Source organism: Montipora capricornis, chromosome 3, assembly GCF_036669925.1.
Source record: "Montipora capricornis isolate CH-2021 chromosome 3, ASM3666992v2, whole genome shotgun sequence".
Lineage (NCBI taxonomy): Eukaryota > Metazoa > Cnidaria > Anthozoa > Scleractinia > Acroporidae > Montipora > Montipora capricornis.
The window spans coordinates 58,174,507-58,188,966 of record NC_090885.1 but is presented as its reverse complement, the minus strand read 5'-3'; the positions used below and the strand labels follow the sequence as shown (position 1 = coordinate 58,188,966).

General features: G+C 38.3%; 2 protein-coding genes across 2 annotated transcripts in view; one reads left to right on the top strand and one right to left on the bottom strand.

Moving 5' to 3' along the window:
- The window catches only part of LOC138043488 (band 4.1-like protein 1), a 4,274-nt gene extending 1,136 nt beyond the window's left edge, over positions 1-3,138 (bottom strand). The window contains exon 1 of the mRNA XM_068889773.1: positions 1-3,138. This exon is cut by the window's left edge and continues 1,136 nt beyond it. Within this exon, the coding sequence (XP_068745874.1) occupies positions 1,850-2,959 (1,110 nt within the window). The 5' untranslated portion in view covers positions 2,960-3,138 and the 3' untranslated portion in view covers positions 1-1,849.
- A 5,497-nt stretch (positions 3,139-8,635) lies between these two features.
- LOC138043487 (band 4.1-like protein 1) lies at positions 8,636-13,712 on the top strand. Its single transcript, XM_068889772.1, has one exon. It carries the CDS (start codon positions 8,882-8,884, stop codon positions 10,127-10,129), a length of 1,248 nt encoding a protein of 415 aa, XP_068745873.1. The 5' UTR covers positions 8,636-8,881; the 3' UTR covers positions 10,130-13,712.
- The last annotated feature ends 748 nt before the right edge of the window (positions 13,713-14,460 follow it).

The following is a 14,460-nucleotide window of genomic DNA, read 5'->3' as shown; positions in this document are numbered from 1 at the left end:
ATATAACTCCTATTTTGGTTGACTAAAATAATTAAATGATACGCCATTTAATTCAAACGTAGAATTTAATGGTGTCGAATTTTATTTATCACACGAGCAAAAACCAATCACCGATTTAATCAGACAAATGATGAATGAAAGCCGAACAGCTGTAATGAACGGAATAGAGAGATGAATGCAATGTACCTGCTAATTCAGTTTCACGACCAACAAGAACAAGGAGTGGGTTTTGTCTCATTTGTATTAATGAAACTCTGCTTTATAATATAATTTGACTATGATGTTTTTTACATTGCTAGTTTTTTTTTTGGTTACGGTTTTGGCCCATTTAAAAAAAAGGACTTTGAAATACTTTTTTAAAAAGTTCACGACTATCCCTCGCGACTGGACGGATCTTGTTTCATAACTGTTGATTCCGTGTAAAATTATGCATTTTATTCGGCACATGTGAAATGCGACGTTTGAAATTACTGTCGAACTTCAGTCGAATATTCGACTCGCTCAGTGGAAGATGCGGCAGAGGTCAAATTTAATTGATCCAAAGGTCGCATTTCACATGTAGATAATTCTCGATCGCGGACGTTTGAACCGGGCCTAATTTATAATATGAGATATTTTTTCCGTAACCTAAAGACCGGTTCAAACGTCACATTTCAAATGAGCCGACTATAACTCGAGAATTAACTGCATGTGAAATGCGACGTTTGAATCAATTAAATTCGACTTAAGTTGAATCTGCGACTGAAACAGTCGAACTTAAGGACGGTGCCTACTATTGTTCTTGCGCATACGTTCTGCGCATCTCGATATACTCTGGTTTCCTACCGGTGATGCTTACCAATACACTGATATTTTTGCGCAGTTTAAAATCCCGAGAAAGTAACCATGGGGTAACCATGCATTTTTGAGAGATAATTAAGTTTTAATTTGAGAAAGAACGCCGTACATTGCTTTGTATTTTAAAGCTTTTTACAAGTATTATTCATGAATTATCTTTGAAAAATGCGTGGTTACCCTCAACTTTCTTTTTGGATATCAATAACACTTGTTGAGATCTACATTTCCTGCATAATCATAAATCGGGGCAAAAATACCTCTGAATTAGTAGGCGCCGTCCTTAAGATCTCAAGATGTAAAAATTAGCGTCCTCAAGACGACTTGCTTGCACATTGCCTACGCCCAGTAAGAGGGAACTGCAGTATTTTAAGTGCGGCAATGATATATGACCCTTAAAGGGTAGCATTCTATCCAATGTAATCCCAATAATTTTGATGGATTCATAGGGTCCCTACTTGAACACCGTTTAGAACAATATCGTATTTATACGAACGTGGCCCCAAGGCCACGTTTTCAAGATTTCACCGTCCCGTTTCTTCAAAAAAAAAATATCTATATGTGTTGATTTTAAGGCTCCAAGAAATGCCTAATATCGTTGTCATGGTAGCGTTATTTTGGAGGAAAATATAATATGAGAAATCTGCGATGGGTACGTAATACTCTGGCCAAATTTCATCTTGATATGATTACCCTAACTGCAATGCTGTAACTGTATCTAAGGAGAGAATATGTTTATTTGATTGAAAAAAGGAGAAACTATTCGAGCCTCCTTAAGTTTATTTTTCTTCTAGAGGTTAGTTTACATACGTTACACTGAAGCCATAACTGTTATTGATAATGATGATCTTATAAAACGTTTCGTCCAAAAAATGAATGCAATGTTATTACATATATTGTTTATATCTCATGCTGTTGTTCAGTAAAAGATGTTGCGTTAACTTACCTTCACGTAAACGGTTGATACTATATTATGTGTGACAAGTAAATGTGAACCGTCCAATGAACCGCCAACTTATGCCAATGTCCCTCTTCTTAAGGAACGAGACATTTTCGAGGCTAGAAATGATCCTGACCTTGAGTGAAATGAACGAATCCTGTTCAAAGTGTTTGCTTCTAAAGAGAGACTTCTCATTATTGACGCCCGCTCGGGGTTGTCTTCGAAGAAAAACTCTTGGTGATTTTGAGCGTTTACCAGCAACCGCTGAGCTGCCTTGTAGCTATACAAGCCTTTATCGAAGCGAAAGACCCGAGTCGTTAGGCTGCTCGCATCGGCCGCTCCGGCATCTGTGAGGCACATATAAAACTTGGCGTTGTCACAAAACATCGAGATGATGTCACGCCAGTGGAAATTATGGCAAACCTCGCCGATCTCAGGAAATTTGCTCTTCAGCTGGCAGATTCGTATGCCATGAATAGAGACGCAGAAAACGACTTCATTCCCAGTGGACTGGTCAGTTCCTCCGTAGTGCATCCATGCACCATATTCAGTCAATCCCTTGCAGATTTCAAGGGCAGAAGAAGTGGCTTTCTCACGGGATATCCCGCGATGAGTTTTGTGCAAATCCCTTACCATAACCTCGTAATGCTCTTCGTCAATGTGTTCGTCTGAATTGATACTTGTGGGGGGACAATAAAATAACCCAAGCAGATCCTCTAGGTACCCTTTCTTGTGTTGTTTGGCTACGAAGTCACCTAGTGTAGCTTGTACGAAGAAGCCGTCGATTGCAGCATATCTGTCGATGGGGATAGATAACTTGCCTCTGTTTAGGAGGCCTTTGACTTGAAGCAGGATCTGTTTCTGCATATGGTGGTCCATTTTAAGGGGATCTAGTGGAAACACCTTCACTGCAAACTGATAAATTAACGGCTGAGATCTGCGAGTGGGCGGAATTGGTTTATCGAGATTAAGCCAGTTAACATCTCCATCTTCGTTGTCTATGCATTGCAGACCAAAATACTGTTTGTCGTGAGCAGGCACTTGAACTCGCTGACAAACCAAATCAAACAGTTCTTTCCCTAGAACAATCTTTTGGGCAAAGGTTGTAGTAAACTGCGAGTTGTCGAGGAGGACCACATTGCACTGAAAGATTTTTGAATTTGATCGAAAAAATCTCACAGACATCTTGAAACTGGGACAGGCAATTCTCAGCCGATCTCTCTGCTGTTTCGGTGTCCTTTTATTGTTGCCCTTTGGGGGATGTTTGGCAATAATCGTTTCTTTGTTACCTGCTGTACGTGTCGAGGAACAGGTTAACTCATATGAGCTCAATTTACACAACACACCCCTGTCGCTGATATCTCACAGTATATATTGGGAGTTATTTACACGGGCAACGCACGTGACATAAGTCCTGATCTAGAACACTCGATCTTGGGTACGAAACCAAACAATAGAATCGAATTGTTTATGTTAAAAGTGATTCGACACAGGTAAGATCTTGACCTTTGAAAAAACATATGTTTGCTTTTCTGTGAGGAAAATTGTATTGGAGTTTATATCACGTAAGCAAAGGAACGCTTGTTTTGGCTGATTAATGCAAAATATTCGCAATATCAATAGTGGCCGAATGAGATATTGCCGTTACTCTAGTCAGGAATTGAGGTATACTGGATTCAGTCCAGATGAACACTAAACTAAGAAGGCTGTTTTCCACAGAATAAACGAAGGCACAACTGAACGGACATGTAATCGTCATAAATCGTTCGACTTATGGGTAAAACAAAGGTCACGCTATCAACCGCAAATACCTCACAGCAATGTAAGCAGTGAAGAGGGGCTTTAGCAGCAGTCTTCCGGGGGGAGAGGGGGGGGGGGGGACTCTCATTTAGGAGACCAATCTGGGCGTGGCCCAGGCTTTTTTTGACCCCTAAAAGAGACCATATTGAAACACAGAGAAATAAAAACATACAGTGCCTTTTAATGATGGCAAAGACATTATCAGCTATAGTAATGCTTTCACCTACGTGATGAAATGTAAGTGTAAATAAACACTTAAATATTTCTTTGTTTGAGTTTTGCCCAGAACAACTTAAGTGAGACCAAAATCAGACATTTACACCCCTAAGCGAGAATTTGTATACGCAGTGGACTACAAACCGTTCGGCGTACGATTTGTTCACATAAAATAGTCTCTTTTGCCGTCTGGTGGGCTTTCCTGAACGAAATCGGTTGCTGCGCAACGAAAGAATTCATCATTTACAGATAATCTGGGGCTGAAGCACAAACACAAAGGAATGTGGGTTCCCTAAAACATTTTACTTAAAACAACACTGATCAAACAATTCACAAGGAAAAAAGACTGTTTATTTATTATAAAGACAACATTAAAATGGACCAAATTGACAAAAAACAGAAACTAACTGTCAGTAAATGACAATAGGATGATAAAGTTGGCCGGCAATGCAAAACACTTGGTTGCCAAGTCGAAAAAACAATACAATGGACGATGGACGATCGCTAGGAATAACAAAGGAAGGATTATCCCCTGCATGTGGTTTTACTGGTTCCGTTTGGAGTGCATGATGTCATCATAATCACGAACGTTTCATACGCCAATGCCCGGAAGCCAATTAATTTGAGACCTCCGACAAGCCTTGAGACTATATTCTACAGTATTTCCCGTTATGTGGTAGTCATTCCGGCAGGCTCTTTCTAGGTTTGGCTGATTTCCCGAAAAAAATGGTACTATGCAAACGTACCGGCCTGTTTCTAGTGCAGCACCACCAAAACCGCAGTCAACTATACCCAAATGCAATGTGTTGATTTATCATTTTTCTCGTTCCATTTAAAGCGATGAAACAACGTTAGGGCGAACTACGACGGACTAAATTAAGGTAATGCCAGTTCTGAAAACTAACACTTAGGACAAAATGTAGTCTCAGTAGAAAGTTGCATTTTCGTGCTATGAGGTCTCTACGTATAATCTTATTTTCTTTGTTTGTTTTTCTGCGCTCTTACAACATGACATCTGGTATCCTTTTTGTAAAGTATTTCACATTTAAGGACTTCTTGTGTGGTCTCAGACGATTTAGGCGCACGTTCCGGTGTTACTGCGCCGCCCCATTTTTTTTAAGGAAAAACAGAAAACCAGAAGCAATATGTATTAAAAAACAACAATAAAAAGAGAAGAAAGCCTAGTTGAGTAGATTGGCCCTAACTATATGTTCGAACAGAAGCTGTTTATTTGTGTCAAAAAGGAGAGGCCACAGGGTGTATTTCGAGCCTCCTTTTAGCTCTAATTCCCAACGGTATTCTCTGGGCGTCCATGACACTTCCCGCATTTGTCATTTCTCTGGCGTTGCTGCATTTTTTTAATCACAGGTAACCAAGTCTCACGTCTGTTTGTGTCACGTACGGGTTTCCGCATATGGGATTGCGTAAATATAGAGAACATATGAGGCGAAGGCGCGAAGTTTAGGTCTGAAAATTTGCTAGAAAATGAAAATATAAATCGATGAAACTTACCATGCACGGCGAGTTGTACACGAAATTTCGGGAAAAATAGTCGCCTTCACCTAATTTCCTGCATAGTGAAGATGAGGGTAACTATGAGTTTTTGTTTTGCAGTGAGCCTGGGTTACCTGTGTTTTAATTTGTTTAGTTTTCCAACATAAAAGTATGGTCGGTGGATGGGGTCAAAATTAACAATACCAGACTGAATGGTGTATCATCGAATGCATTATGTCTAAATTGAATGGTCAATGTTCGAACCGAATGGTACCCGGTGTAGTATCGTAACGAATGGGTTATGTTTAAATTCAATGGTCGATAAAATTTACTTAGCATACATAGGTTGAGAGACATACACATACTTGTGAACTGAATGGGGCACAACGAAAGTGAATGACTCATTCTGGGCAATACTCTGGGGACCTGGGTTAGCATCAAGCTTAATCTCGTACCCAGATCTCCCACGGTCATACGGAAGGAAGATCTGGTAAAGTTCGATTTCGAACATGCTCAGTGCCAGCGAGGCCCGAAATACGGGCTTTTCTATCACTGCGCATGTTCGTACTCTCTGTTGTGATTTTGGGTGATTTTGCAGAATAAACATGGATTTCGAGAGTATTCTTGAAGAGATTCTTTTGGGTAGAGGACAAGGAAACCTTAACCTTTAGCCGAAACAGAAAGAAGGGCTTCAGGCGATTGTTTTTGAACGGTCGAAATTGTTTAATTGTCGGAGCAACTGCAGAATCACTGAAACGAGCGCTTAGGCTTAATCAATAAAGGAGTGCTATTTTCTTCACACGATCTCGTGCAAAGTGTAGTTAACCGTAACCCTAAACCCAAACCTAAACCGTAAATTGAAAGCTAAAATGTTAAAAGAGGGTTAATTACATACTTCAACTTATGATTTGTTACTTTCTGCGTACCTCGTAGCAAGCTACGCAGAACTTTATTCGAGTGGCAGGGTACGTGGGGCTTTCGTCGGTACCATTTACACAAACGTCGCAAATTTATAAAATGATTTTCCTGAACTGTAAATCTTTTCCGGCGTCGGAAAAAAGAAAACTTTCCTCCGCATAACTGGCATTTATTCAAAACAGCACACGAACTTGCGAAAACCAAACCTTCACTAAGTGCCCCGCGAAACAAGCCAATCGGAGCGTAGATTGCATTGCCGCAACCTTTTTTTTTAGAAGCCAATGAAAAATGGTGTACTGTCGAACTTTACTAGATCTCACATTTCCAGTGACAAAGTGAGATTTGGGTACGAGATTACATCAAGCTGACATCGTAAAAGGACCCTAGTCAACCACTTTTCATTGCGTGCCCACAACATTTCAGTCGCCATTTTCGGTGCAACCGAAAATTCGGAATTCTGTGACTGTCAAAGCAATCAGTTTCCATCGGACATCAAATGGGCTAGATACTTCTGTTTTCCATGGAAAAAAAAAACTATGTTTATTAGAATTTCATTTTCGATGATTCTTCATGTATGACTTGATCTTCGCAACATGTTGTCGAGTGGGAGATCGTTGTTGAACAACACCTTCTCTTGGAGTGGCATCTACATCTACATTTATTAGAGTCGGTAAACCCTTAAAAAGGTATCACACCAACTGTCAATAATATGTACAATAAAAAAAATAGATAAATAAATAAATAAATAAATAAATAATTAAAAATATATTAACATTAAAAACATAAACATTAAAATGGAATGGTACTAATTTTCGATTTAAAAATATTAAGAGAACTAGAATTTACAACGTCGCTTGGGAGGGTATTCCATTCAGCAAGAGTTGGAAAGAAAGAAAATTTAAAGGTGTCTATTTTGGCCATTGGGACCTTATATTTAAAAAAATGACTGCGACGTGTACGTAATTCCTGATTACGGGATCATAAATTCTCAAGGTTAATGTCTGTTAGAGGAGGAGCACAATTATTCAGTTGTAATTCCTCGTAAAAAAGAGGGCGTTTAACGGCTAGAATGATCAGAATCAATGTATTATCATTTCTGGAAAGAGGAAAAATAATTTCTTGGAGTACATTACAATAACCTGCGATCAGGCGTACTTTTCTTGAGACAGGGCGGAAAAGAAGTACGCCTGATCGCAGGTTAACATTACAAGGACTCACGAACATGGAATTCACTGTCGGATCGATATGCAGTGTGCCTTCCGCTCGAGCTGACGGCACTGAATAAGGCAGGCAAACATCTGAATACTGATCTCTATTGCAATCAGTGGAGTATTCACTGCAAGCAATTTTGGGTTTTTTCATTTTCCAAAACAGAACATATGCGCTCAAAGGTGCGGCAGAATAAATTTGGAGAGAATGGCTATTGTAGAAATTATTTTATTAAAAAGGGTTTCTGCCGTACATTTCCTGTAATTCCAAAGGCACAAAATTACAGAGAATGTATGGAGACAAAAAAAGCAATATTTAAGAATTTCAAAGAACGGATACCAAGTCTAGTTCATCTCAGTTGTGAAAATGAACTTATTTGTTTGGTTTATGAAGGCGAAAGTCTATAAAGTAGAGTCACGTACAGTATATTTTGTTTTGAATTTCCATACAAACCTTTGAATTTCCCGCGTTGTTGCCCTGATTACCCATGATGCAATCAAGAGCGTGAACTTGTCTATTGATCATGAATTTCGTCATAACACTGTCAAAGTAGTGTGGATATAGCCGAGGAGATCTGCAGACTACTTTGACAATGTTATGACGAAATTCATTGTCAATTTGTGTTTTACAACAACAAAAAGGCAGAGGGGTCAAAATTAAGTCAAAACACGCGAAGAGCGCGAAACAAAAATGCAAGAAACTTCAATCTTCTACAATCAATATCGCGTCATTGTCGCATAAATTATAAATTTATGCGTCTTTATAATTTATGCGTCTGTCCGCTGATTGACAATAAAAATTAGCCAATGAGCGCGCGAGAATTTTGCAGTCATTGTCAAAATACAATTGGTCTTACAACATTCGGTTCGAAAGTGTGCCACTCAACATTGACCATTCAATTTAGGCATGATGCATTCGTTACAATGATAGACCATGATACGCCATTCAGTTTGGTAATGTTAATTTTGACATCATCCACCCGCCATAAAAAGGAACCATGGGTGCTTTCCATTATACCTGACCATCAGGTCGGAGACCAGTGGAACTAACCAAGGAAAAATGGAACGACATTTTTCATCAAAAGTGAAAAAGTCAATTTCCAACCGGATCGAAGCGTTCCATTTACGTTTCAACCGAAATTGCGGTTACATCACAGTTAAGTGGGACTGGAAACGATAATTTTGTAAATGGAACGGCACGTTTCGGTCGGTCCGGACCAATCGGTCAAAGAGGACCACTTCCAGAAGTGGTCTCAAATATTCCGGTCGGACCGAACAGAAACGGACTTGAGGCGCGAGGAGTTGGCGCGCGGGAATGGCTTGTCAAGAGCAACCAATCACAGCTAGAGACCAATCGCACTCGAGGGAGGTCACTCGGTTGTAGTATTATGGTGTGGTGAGGCGTAGTACATTTTCTATAAGTTTTAGTTTCGAGAGGAAGTGTTAATTTTGCTTTCAAATTCGGTGACAGATGGACGCCTCGACCGTTCAGGTGAAAAAGTCAGTAAGATTTCCCTCGTCGACGAGAAAATCATTTGGAAAACTTGAGTGTCAAGTCGTTCTTTTAGATAATTCACTCTTCGTTGAGAATTTTGAAAGAAAGTCTACTAAAGGACGAGAGCTTTTCGAAAGGGTTTGCGAGAAGCTTGGTTTGTCAGCGGTGAATGGAAAGGACCGCTTTGGCCTTCAATTTGTTGATGCAGTTGATGGCGAGTTGACTTGGTTGGATTTGGAAAAAGAAATACGACCACAGCGCAAGAAACCGTATTCCTTTCAATTTGCTGTGAAGTTCTATCCATCTAGTGCCAATAGGGTACCAAAAGAAGTACAAGATCTGCTGGTGTTACAAATCAAAGACTCGCTAATTCGTGGTAAATTTGTCACTTCGATCAATGAACATGCTGTTCTTGACGGATTTTTTGCCCAAGCAGTTTTGGGTGATTTCAGACCGAAGACTCACACACGTGGCTATCTCGAAGACTTACTGGGATGCTTTTATGCTCCCCCTAACGGAATAAATTCCGATTTTGAACTGAGTGAAGAAAAATACGAAAGGATGGTTCATGCTTTGCATCGTTCGCACAAAGGACTGACTGAAGTCGAAGCGAAACTTGCATTTTTGGAGATTGCTCAAAAACTTCCATTCTTCGGCCTGTCATTGCACTATGGATCTACCGATAAAAATGGTAACCCAGTTGTATTGGCCTTAAGTAGCAGTGGGATTCTCGTCTACGATATCGACAGCTTCGGAGTTATTGGGGATGTGATCGAGAATTTTCTTTGGCACGAGATTGTGACAGTGGTTTATCAAAACAGGAAGTTATATGTTGTTGTGTATTCAGCAGAAAGGAGCGATGGAGGAGGAAGCTTTTCGTATCGATTCCACGGGCATTTTGGCCACAGAGCAGCTGAGAGAATGCTCGAAGACACCTTGGCGCATCAAGCGTTCCACTACAAGCCGGACAAAAATATCTTTCGTCGAAGTAAATCGTTTGGGGAGGTGGATTCACATTTGACAACCATTGGGAAAGTTGTGAGTGGTGATAGGAAGTATGCGACCCTAAGAGGCAAGACCCCAAGCCGTGGGGGTTCATTTAAGAGATTCACGGAGTCGCTAAGAAGGAAAATACCACGAAGGCAGAAAAGTGCTAAGATACCCGATTCATCTTGTAAGGATAGTCCCACTGTTGGTAATACTACCACCATGACTTACGTTTAGTCAATTTTTGAGAGAGGTTGGTTTGTTGACAGTTATATGTACTTTTAATTGCTGGCTAAATGAGGCAACAAGTTGGCAACAATGTTGTGGCCACAGTTCGATTTTGCATTTGTTTCCTCTACATTTCACACCTGGGGAAAAATTGTTGGTATGGCAACAAAAAGTTAAAATGTTTCTGTTTTAGTCCCTCAGAGACATTTTGTTGCACCACAATGATAGTCCTTTTTTAGCCACTCAAGTCAACTTCATTTCCCGGCAATGGGTGCTCATGCCAAAATGAGCATAAGATTCGAAATGGTGTACAGCAGGGAGCATCATGGTGTTAGTTTGTCTATTGTTCACACATTGCTCCAGACCTGTCAACCTCAAAAAAATGGAACTGTTAGATTTTATCAAAAACCAATCAATCCTTTTTCTGAAGAGGCGACATTCATGTTAATTTTTGGCTGGGTATTACAGTGTTATCTCTAATAAAGCACAGTGATAGAGGCAGAGATTTCTACTCCAATTATGTTGTGAGCTTTTTTTATCATGAAATGAGTTTTCTCTAATCTTCATATTGATCTGAATGAGAACTAGCAGCCGGGAGGAAATTGTTTGAGACCAGGAGAAAACAACGAAAATTGGAAGTCTCCCGGCAGCACTGGGAGAGTTGACAGGTCTGTTGCTCGCAATGACACCACAAGAAAGTTACTTGTACGTGTAACATTGTTGCCACTTTTAGCTGCTTTTAATGCTAACCGTAAGGCACAGTAAAAGATACAAAGATATTTTCACAGCAAGTGACTGACTTGGGGCGCATTCGATTGACCCTCTTCCGGAATAAGAATATGTGGAGTGATGATTAAAACGGTATGTTTGGCGCGTTTCGAAGCAGCAAGGATAATAAAAATATGTTTAAAATAGCATTTTAGCAGATGTTTGACAATTATTTTAATGTGAATCTCCATAAAAACGAAGGATTTCTAAGCAATATTCCATGTATTCCTATTCCGGATTACAGTCAATCGAATGCATCCTTAGTGTGATACCATACAAGTTTGTGATTACAAAACAGAAGAAATAGACTTTTCAAGCTCATGAAGTTTGGAGAGACAAACAAGCTCCAATATCATACAAAAGCACTTTGATAAAGAGTGTATAATAAGGATTGTCGTTCTTATTCTGGGTTTTCAGCCATGTAACAAGGTGGCCATCTTGGTTGGCAATACAAATCAATTATCTAAATAATTAAAAATTATTTATTTCTTGTTGCATAATTTGAATAATAATAAAGTTTACATGTAGATCCTGGAGAGATTGCATGTTACTTTTCTTGCCAAGCGTCATGGCCACCATGACATCACATGAAAACCAGCAATTAAATGCATACCGGAAAACAGTAACGTGTGAGAAAAACGTTCAGTGGTTCATTGTTTGAAGCAGTGTGTTCTGACAAGATGGATTGAATCAGTCTAACTCAATGGTGTGGCCTCACTCTTTCCTGTTCTGTCAGAAGCATTGTTAATCAGACGTGATTTTGGGAAAGTACATGTAAATTAAAAAAAAAAAACTTTTCTTCAAGCATTTGTACTGAACATCCCATGTTTATTCTGTGCTAATGCTTTTGTTGAACATACAAATCAACATTAAATCCAGTGATGCTGAAATCTAGCTCTTTACTGTGAAAATCCAAAAAAACCATGAACGCTAGATAATTTATTTTATTTATTTATTTTGGAAAATATAAATTTGTGTTTTAAGTAAGAAGCCAATCATGCACAAGAAAACTAAACCGCAACCACTAACAATTTCATGTCGCTTCTGATTGGTTGCTGCATAATGGAAAATGTCAAAATCAAATCAAAGTATTCACGGTTTTCGGATTCACACACTTAATGTACATTGTAATGATTTTGCTTGTCTTTAATAATTTGGCCTTGTCAAAGATTGATTTTCTAAAGAGTTAATATATACATGTATGTTTGTGCTTGTTTTAAAAGTTTATTTATTTATGACACCTGTCTTAGAAAATTATTTTGGTAAATGCCAAAGAATTTGTTGCCTAGAAATTTAACAGCTGACAGAAGAAATCAGATTATGCTGCAGTTAAACAGTTTATGCAGTTAAGTAAGTGAGTTAAGTTTTGCACGTTCACTGCTATTAGTCATTTTCCAGTTGATGAAGCTGAAGATCATGTTTTTTTTTGTTGAAGTTACAGTTACACTTTAAGTTTGTTATCATTGATTATATGTTCTTTCATAGTAATACTGTAGGTGCTGTTCTCTGACATCTCCTTGTAGGCCACTTTCAAAAATGCCATAATGCTCTTTGTTTGCCCTCCAAAATTTTGCATAAGCATTGTTTCAAGTTTCTCTTGGGACTTGAAATGGTCCAAAGAGAAAATAAAAACAATGCTTATGCAAAATTTTTAAGGGCAAACCAAGATTGTTATGGTTTTTTTGAAAGTGGCCTATTGTTGTTGCAGGGAGTTTTTTTGTATCAATTCCAACAGTTTGGCATCTGTTTATAACAGCCTGGTCTGTTTCCTTTCCAAACAAATGTGAAATTTTACTTTCATCATTGCTGTTAAAAACCTCTTGTAATGGAGGTCGAAGAAAGTAACTTACTGTTATTTAATTTATTATTTCATTGATAAATCTCTTAACCCATTACTAAAATAATAATAATGATAATAATAATAATAATTTACAAATTCTTAAACAATCTTAAATTTACAATATATAATCTACTAAAATGCTAAAAATTGATATTCACAATCTTAATCTGTATAAATAATAAATTTATATAATTATAATAATTATAATAATAATAATAATAATAATAATAACAATAATTTTGCCATTTTCTCTTATAGTGAGATCTTGCAAACACCAAGTTACTTTAAGCTTACTGTCATTTTTAGTTAGACGAAAGGATGTCATACTCCTTCAGTAATGCCACAAAGTTTTGTCCATTACCTTTCAATGGACAGTCTTGAAAGTATAGCACGTGAATATGAAGCACCTCTAAGACTCAAAACAAAGCAGCATTGCTGAGTGTACACCTCCTTGTTGCTTAGACCTTCCTTTTACTGTCATTTAGTGCTTATCACCGGTTTTAAAATGGGTAGCTCTTTATAGTGCCTTGTTTTAACAGTGCTTTAGTCTTTGTTTTCCAGTGCTTCATTTTCAACACTTCCATCCATTAGCTTCTTCAAAGCTTTGACATGGGACAATAATAATTATTGCTACTGACTCCCAGTTTTCTTCTGACTTAGATTACAGCAAAGTAACATGTGGGTAGAAAAAGGCAAAAATGTTAAGTTTGTCATTTGAGTTGCCTGACAGCAAGTTGTGGTTAAGAAAAAAAATTATAGTTTGTACATTATGTTATATAACGAGACCTTTTATTGCAAAACTATGAAAAGTAGTTGTTAACTAAAGTAAGATGAAATATTTAACTTATTGTGGTTTATCCATTTAACATCCAGTTATTTTCATTTTTATACCTGTAGAGTTAATATTATTTATTTGTGAATATTACACAAAGATGGCAACATGAAAGCAGGCATGTGCACTGTGTTATTTAAATAAACTTGCAACAACTACATGTAATTAATGAAATGAATTTGTATTGAAGTGTTGGTTAAAGACGAATGAGAGAAGTGATCCTACTGTAGTAGTTTGATCCAGACAATTTAAGCAATGAGATTTGAACCCATGACCTCTGTGATACTGGTGGCTTCAAAGCTCAGTTGGTAGATCATTGCACCTGCTTGGGAGCAGGTCAATAGGCTAGTTTCGAATTGTGCAGCAACAAAAGAACAATGTCGAGGTTCAGGGGAATAATTAGCATATAGTATTGTTCAAAACAAAGGAAAATGCAAATTATTCCCCTGAACCTCGACTCTGTTCTTTTGTTGCTGCACAATTCGAAACTAGCCTATTTGTTGGGCTCATTTGTTTCCATGAAGGACTCAATGACTGAAATGACTGAATACTGAATTGCGAGTTGTGGACGAATGAGAGAAATGATTCTCGTACTTTGGTGGATAATTAATTATTTTAGGCAATATTGTTGTCTCTTAAAGACACCTGAAAAATTCAGATGGCTCCAACAGGATTCGAACCCATGACCTGCGATGCTGGTGCAATGCTATACCAACTGAGCCATCAAGCCACACTGTGTTTCCTTCATCTTCATGGAAACAGATGAGCCCAACAAATTGACATGCTCCCAACCATGTGGCTTCATAGTTCAGTTGGTAGAGCATTGCAATGGCATTGTAGAGGTCTTCGGTTTGAATCCCGTTGGAGCCACGAGAATTTTTCAGATGTCTGTAAGAGACA